The 6,054-nt window shown below is 36.9% G+C and overlaps 1 protein-coding gene across 1 annotated transcript; it reads left to right on the top strand.

The window, feature by feature from the left end:
• Positions 1-3,984: 3,984 nt before the first annotated feature.
• On the top strand, positions 3,985-5,836 carry mrps21 (mitochondrial ribosomal protein S21). The gene is made up of 2 exons (XM_016492595.1): positions 3,985-4,150; positions 5,451-5,836. Exons 1-2 carry the CDS (start codon positions 4,068-4,070, stop codon positions 5,629-5,631), a joined length of 264 nt encoding a protein of 87 aa, XP_016348081.1. The 5' UTR covers positions 3,985-4,067; the 3' UTR covers positions 5,632-5,836.
• Positions 5,837-6,054: the final 218 nt, after the last annotated feature.

Raw genomic sequence — 6,054 nt, 5'->3', positions numbered from 1 at the left:
TCTTCTCCTCTCATCCGCCGGCGTTCAGCAGCCTCTCTCTCTCTCTCTCTCTCTCTCTCTCTCTCTCTCTCTCTCTCTCTCTCTCTCTCTCTCTCTCTCTCTCTCTCTCTCTCTCTCTCTCTCTCTCTCTCTCTCTCTCTCTCTCTCTCTCTCTCTCTCTCTCTCTCTCTCTCTCTCTCTCTCTCTCTCTCAGCCTCTCTCTCTCTCTCTCTCTCTCTCTCTCTCTCTCTCTCTCTCTCGCTCTCTCTCTCAGGTCAGTCTGTGAATGTGCGCCGCTGAGTTCTCGACCAATCCGCAGCGTTTGCGCCTGTGCCGCGTCTCATTGGGCGGCCGCTACTCGCGCACCATGTGCTTCCAGTAAAGATTCAGAAAGACCCCTATTTGCCCCACCATTTGGCTTGAGCGATCGGGTCTTATACTGTTAATTCCTTTAGTTGCATCCTAATGTGTGATTTGTCATTTAGCAGGCGCTTTTATCCAAAGCAACTTGCAGCATGATTTTTACAAGTCCACTTACTCCAGACTCCTTGTTCATGGATCAAGCATCAATCACCTCCAGGGATTCTCATTTTGGACTTCAGCTGTTACTTTTAGTTACATTTAGTTGTCATCTGAATCTGAAAGTTTGTCAAACAAGGAGCTTTTGTTTAAAAACTGAAATTGTGTAAAATACATGGAAACCCCCATATTATTCAGATCCCTTTCTCTCATACAAACATGCCAACAAAGACATCTCATGCTGAGCTTTGTTAGTATTCAGACCACAAGAGTCAGCCATTGTCAGTCAATCATATCACAGCTTCAAATCTCGGCTCTCTTCTGTCTCTTGTTGAGAGCTGCTAGACTGATCTGTGTCTGTGTCCTAACAAGACTCTGGTTTTGATTTTGCATTTAGACCTCCTCTGAAGTTTTGAGGGACTTTATGTTTCAAATAAATTTAAACCAACCACTATTTGTTGAGACCATAACGATATATATTTTTTAAAATTATGTAGTAAAATCATATTTATAATAGTAAAATATAGTAAAACAATATAGAAAGTAAAATAAATTAATCAAGTAAAATATAAAATATCTTAATGTAAAATAAACTTAAAATATTTATGACATAAGGATATCTAAAAATGTGCCCTTTTCTACAAAAGTTACAAAAGTTTGTACAGCTGAAATAGCATCTGATTCTATATCAGGTACATCGTAAAATTAATGTTATAAAGTTCTGTTGATCTGGAATAAAGAGCTTCATCTTAAAATTCTTTACAGCAGAAGACAACACTGTATTTTTGCCTATTTTGCACAGAAATACCAGAAGAAATTTTCAGACCCTGATTTCTGATTATTTCTTTTTATTTAGGTATGTATGTATTTATTTATTTATTTGCTTATTCACATGAATTTTGCCACCAGCTATGACCTTAATAAATGATGAAGCATCATTATTAGATTTCTTTAATCAGTTCCATTCATTCTCTCCAAACCCACCCATTCACTCTCTCTTTCTCTCACTTTGCTCTAATCTGCTTCACTTCATTTCATTTTTGTTCCTTTTGTGCACGTCTCCACATTCCTCATACAAATGGCGTGAAAGAAGCAGCGAGGAGACAAGAAGCAAATGCACTGTTTGAGTGGCCAAAAGGGAGCCAGGGAGGAGAGAAAGAATGAGGCAGTGTAAACTGAAACCACATCCTCTTCTCCAAATGCTCGGAGGTAATTACCAGCCGATTCCTGAGTTGCTCTCCACCCGTCCCTTTTCTCTCCCTTTACCCCCTGATCCCACCCCTCCTACCAAGAACATTTCAACAAGTCTGGATAAGAAATGATATCCCTGGAAATGGAAAAGAGGAAAAGTGGAGGGGGAAGACAAGTGAGAGAGAGAGAGAAAGAAACTGTATATTTTCAGTCAGAATGGAGACAGTGGCAAAAGTTCAAGCTGTTTTCTTGCTCTCACTTTGAATGCTTCCCCTAAAAGCACGCCAGCAAGTCTTTCTTTGAAGTGGTCGAGTCAATAAAGCTACTTGAATTTGAATTAGAAAACAATCCTGATCCCACACTCACCTACTACTGACCCCATTATCCGGACCGGGAGACGATGAGGAATCCATGTATGAAAGAGAAAGACAGCGGAAGGAGGGGGAATATTTCTACATAAAAAGTAAATTGTTTGGAGACTAAGTGAGCACTTTCATGTCACAAAAACATAATAGAAGTTCAGTGGGCCTAATGAATATAGAGCAGGCTTAGTTAAAGGGTTAGTTCACCCAAAAATGGGCCAACTTGATATTAGTTTTGATATTTTTAACCATCTTTCGAAATTTTATCATTACACTTCCTGTACCTCTGAAAAACCGAATTACACTTATACAATAATACTCTCTGGGAAGCATTTTTGTTGATACGTGTTTCTTAATAAAATGCTGTTATTCATTTTAAAAGTTAGATGTACATATAACATAAAATGCAGTATTTTAAAGGGATAGTTCACCCCAAAATGAAAATTCTGTCATTAATTACTCACCCTCATGTCGTTCCAAACCCGTAAGACCGCAACTGCAATGTTCCCAGTCCCATGTAGTCCATGTGAGATCAGTGGCTCAACTTCAATTTTGCCAAGCTATGAGAATACTTTTTTTGTGCAAAGAAAACAAAAATAACATAATTTATTCAACAATTATTCCCCCTGAGTTACCCTCTTCTGCCATTTTGGAGAGTACCACGACGCATGTGTGCGCTTTCCCCAGAACGTAATCAATGTAATCAGCGTTGTTTACGTTAAGGAGAAAACGCGCGCATGCGTCGTGGTATTCTCCAAAATGGCAGAAGAGGGTAACTTGGGGAGAATAATTGTTTAATAAATTGTTATTTTTGTTTTCTTTGCACACAAAACGTATTGTCGTAGCTTCGCAAAATTTAAGTTATGGACTACGTTTCTGGGACTGAGAACATTGCAGTTGCGATGCTGTCCATGCAGGGTCACAGAGCTATCAGATTTCATCAAAAATATCTTAATTTGTGTTCCGAAGATGAACGAAGGTTTTGAGGGTTTGGAACGAGATGAGGGTACGTAATTAATGACAGAATTTATATTTTGGGGTGAACTATCCCTTTAAAATACTGCATGTAAAGTTATATGTATGTCTAACTTTTAAAATGAAAAACAGCATTTTATTAAGAAACACACACATGTGTATCTTAAAGGGGTCATATGACGTTGCTAAAAAGAACATTATTTTGTGTATTTGGTGTAATGCAATGTGTTTATGCGGTTTAAGGTTCAAAAAACACATTATTTTCCACATAATGTACATTATTGTTTCTCCTCTATGCCCCGCTGTTCTGAAACGTGTCAATTTTTACAAAGCTCATCGTTCTAAAAAGCAAGGTGTGCTCCGATTGGCCAGCAATCCAGTGCGTTGTGATTGGCCGAATTCCTCAAGCGTGTAACAGAAATGTTACGCCCCTACCATACTGTGATGCCATGTCCCGGCACGACGACATTATAAACGAGGCATTTGTTGCATCCAGTGTGGATTTGAGACATTAGTCTTCTTTATGCACCAAGAGCTTGTAACACTCCAAAGAGAAAGGAAAAATTTAAATCGCATCATATGACCCCTTTCATTTCTTGTCTAATCAACAAAAATGCTTCCCAGAGAGTATTATTGTAACATGTAGTAATAAGGTTTGTCAGAGGTACGGAAATTTCAAAAGATGGTTAAAAATATCAAAACTAATAGCAAGTTGGCCCCACATATAATAACTCCTAATCTCACATAGAGTAGTCGCTAATTGTAGCTCTTTATTTTCATTCTGTTAGGTTCCTCAATGTCTTGTTTGTAAATAAAGCTAAAATCAATAAAATCTATCAATCTAATTTACCTGAATTGGCCTAATTCCTCTCAGGTGACTGAGCCGTTGAAATACACAGTACATGTCGTCCAAGAAGCTCAACCGTTCATTTTTAAAGTCTATTTGGCGCCACCTAGAGTTCGCGCGCTTACTTCCAGGAACTGTCTGCGCAACAGAGCGCATTTCCAGCCGTGCACCATTGACGGTAACACGGACGAAACATGGCGAACCACCTTCGCTTCGTCGCTCGCTCTGTCATGGTCCAGAACGGCAATGTCGATGCGGCATATGGCGCTCTGAGCAGGTACTTATGAGATGTCTGGAGACTTTGATATATGTATATGAAATGTTGTTATAAATCCTTTAGTTTAGCGCTAATAATAACTGATGTGACCATATCATAACACGACACATGTGTTGTGGACCTGCCGCTAATGTTCTGTTCTCAGTAACGTTAGGTCATTTAGTTTATACATTTGAATTATGTTTGCATTGCGGTACTGTGCAGGCCAGGGGTTTTTAAACTTGCAAACCCAGTGACCCCTGACTCAAGACTCCGTATCAAACTGGTTTTTCATGTTAGCACGTAATAACTTGAACAAAGAACATTAGTATATTATATAATGATTAACAGGTCATTAGATATAAGGTAAATTATTTTAATTGACTATAAAGTGTATAAATCTCACATGGCCCTCGCATTTACATCCTAAGGTATTTGTTGACCAATGTTGCCTGTAGTGTCATTTTAGTATTGTGTCCTTGTACAGTTTTTATTCATATTTTTAAATAACCCTTTTATATTTTAGTTTAAATTTTTAGTTTAGAAATCGTATTATTTTGAAGACGTGCCTTTGTCATGTTTATTAGATAGATATAGATATAAAATGTGTATTTCAGTTTTATTGTAAGCTCATCTTTCTTTTTTAGTTAGTAATTTTACCACTTCAATTTAAACTGAATTCAGATAGTTGCCAAGGAAACATTTACATCTAATATTTATGTTTTATTTCCGCTTTATTCTGTTGTAGTTAACAATAAAAACCCTGGTTGCCTGAACTCTTATATTGTTTGAAAAAAATCACACTGACAAGTCTGAAAGTCTATAATAATTTAAATCTTAGTGTGCTTTATTAGCATGAAAATGTATTTGTATTGCCAAACATTTTGCAGCATAATATGAGCTCTGATGAGAAATTATGCAATGTCAAATAATAGTGCAAATAAACAAGTAATATTAACATATTAAATGAAATAACAATAATTCACAAATAAAGCAAAACAAAATGACAAAGTAACAGTCCTAAGTAAATTAAATAAAGTAATACTATCTATATATATATATGTATATATATATATATAAATATTTTTTTGTGTTATTGCAGAAGTTTCTATAGAGGGTGCAGTTGAGTTGTAGTCTTGCAATATGGGCTTGAACATATGATCAAAACTCTTACCTTGCATTGGTTTTGCAACACTTTAGCTTGGATTTGGTTTGCAAGGTTGCCTTGTTTTTACCATATAACTCAATATTAGAGTATGATATTTCATGTTTATAGATATTGTAGTTGTTACATGCTCTTTCTCTCTCTTTTTCTCTGCAGAGTGCTGTCCACTGATGGAATAATTGAATCTGTGAAGCGTAGAAGATACTACGAGAAACCCTGTCGTAAGCGAGAGAGAAAGAGCTATGAGAACTGTAAGAGAATCTACAATACTGAGATGGCCAGAAAGATATCTTTTGTATCAAAGACACAAAGACCAGATCCATGGCTGGGATGTTAAGATTACATAAACTGACTGTTCGTGTCGACCAACACATGAGTCAAGCACCGTGATCTGCCTCAGAAGATGAAGATCCACAGGAAAATTTTACACGTTCACCATTAAAAAGTCATTGCAGGACTGTGTTGTGGATTCTGGATGTTGTGATATTGCTGACTTAACATGTTGACTAACTGTTGTATGTTGTTAATAATAAAAAGCTGTAAAATCATCATAAGAACTTTTAATTTCATTTACAACAACATTATTTACAATAGATGCTTTGCCAATAAATATGAATTTGTGTTTTATCAGATGTAGAAAGTTTGTTGTCCCTGAACGTTTGAATGCTGATAGGAGCTAAAACGTGCACACTGAGCAATGTTTAAAGTAGAAAACAAATTCAAACAAAGGGTGAGCATGCAAAGCAGGCATGAAGTGGGA

Source organism: Sinocyclocheilus anshuiensis, unplaced genomic scaffold (assembly GCF_001515605.1).
Source record: "Sinocyclocheilus anshuiensis isolate Anshui unplaced genomic scaffold, SAMN03320099.WGS_v1.1 scaffold566, whole genome shotgun sequence".
Taxonomy (NCBI): domain Eukaryota; kingdom Metazoa; phylum Chordata; class Actinopteri; order Cypriniformes; family Cyprinidae; genus Sinocyclocheilus; species Sinocyclocheilus anshuiensis.
The sequence above is the reverse complement of the archived record's forward strand: the minus strand, read 5'-3'. Positions and strand labels throughout refer to the sequence as shown.

Bases quoted from the DNA above. Each gene is read 5' to 3' on its own strand.
- mrps21 (XM_016492595.1), top strand. From the start codon at position 4,068: ATGGCGAACCACCTTCGCTTCGTCGCTCGCTCTGTCATGGTCCAGAAC. The intron at 4,151-5,450 runs GTACTTATGAGA...TTTTCTCTGCAG, and splicing joins GCATATGGCGCTCTGAGCAG to AGTGCTGTCCACTGATGGAA.